The sequence below is a fragment of the Anarrhichthys ocellatus genome, unplaced genomic scaffold (assembly GCF_004355925.1).
Source record: "Anarrhichthys ocellatus isolate YVR2014 unplaced genomic scaffold, GSC_Weel_1.0 scaffold8, whole genome shotgun sequence".
Classification (NCBI taxonomy): domain Eukaryota; kingdom Metazoa; phylum Chordata; class Actinopteri; order Perciformes; family Anarhichadidae; genus Anarrhichthys; species Anarrhichthys ocellatus.
In genome coordinates, this window is record NW_022280038.1 from 11,365,524 (window position 1) to 11,366,307 (window position 784).

Genomic DNA, 784 nt, shown 5'->3' on the forward strand with positions numbered 1-784 from the left:
GCTCCATTAGTTCACTGCAGGGTTCCGAGCTCAATTACTTCACTGTGAATACTGGAGAGGAGACTGTAAACTGGTAGACTGACCTCTCCCAGTGGCTGCACACGTTGGGGTCATCCGGGTTGAGGGCGGACGCCACGGAGACGAAGCCCAGCAGGTTGAGCCACAGCAGGGCTCGGGGGGAGACCGCGCCGGCCCCCATCGTCCTCCTCCCTCCCTCCTTCAGAGAAGAACAAGATTTCACCTTTAGGTTGCAGAAAAACCAATACGAGGAACATAGATTTCTATCTGGAAGGAAAACGACCTCACCGATTGTAAAACACTTGAATCAATAAGTGCACCTGAGCACATCGTACTTTAACTCAAGTACTGTACTTCTGAGGTACTTCTGCTTCTAATCGGCTTCATTTAACCGACAGATATTGGTCACACTTATCTTGAGACTTATGATAAACTGATGCAATATTAATGATTAAACCAGCGGTTTCAGAGTTTTTGGGGACCTGTGATCAAAGTTGTGATCACATTTCATGAGTTGTCATTTCCTCCCGACTCATCAAATCTTTACTGTTTTATTACTTATTTACTTACTGATAATACTCTGTATTTTACTATGTCTCTTGTTTGCACTACACTGTATGCTGCTGTAATCCTGTAAATGTCCCTGCTGCGGGACTAATAACGGATTATCTTATTTTATCTGTTCTTATCTTATCTTATTTTATCTGTTCTTATCTTATCTTATCTTATCTGTTCCTATCTTATTTTATCTTATCTTATCTGTTCT

The 784-nt window shown here is 42.2% G+C and overlaps 1 protein-coding gene across 5 annotated transcripts in view; it reads right to left on the reverse strand.

The window, feature by feature from the left end:
* The window catches only part of LOC116384020 (multiple epidermal growth factor-like domains protein 11), a 125,649-nt gene that overhangs the window by 86,565 nt on the left and 38,300 nt on the right, over nucleotides 1–784 (reverse strand). For all 5 annotated transcript variants that reach the window (XM_031848294.1, XM_031848292.1, XM_031848296.1 and 2 more), the window contains exon 3: nucleotides 84–217. In XM_031848294.1, the coding sequence (XP_031704154.1) occupies nucleotides 84–199 (116 nt within the window). In that variant the 5' untranslated portion in view covers nucleotides 200–217. The remainder of the gene's footprint in view (nucleotides 1–83; nucleotides 218–784) is intronic.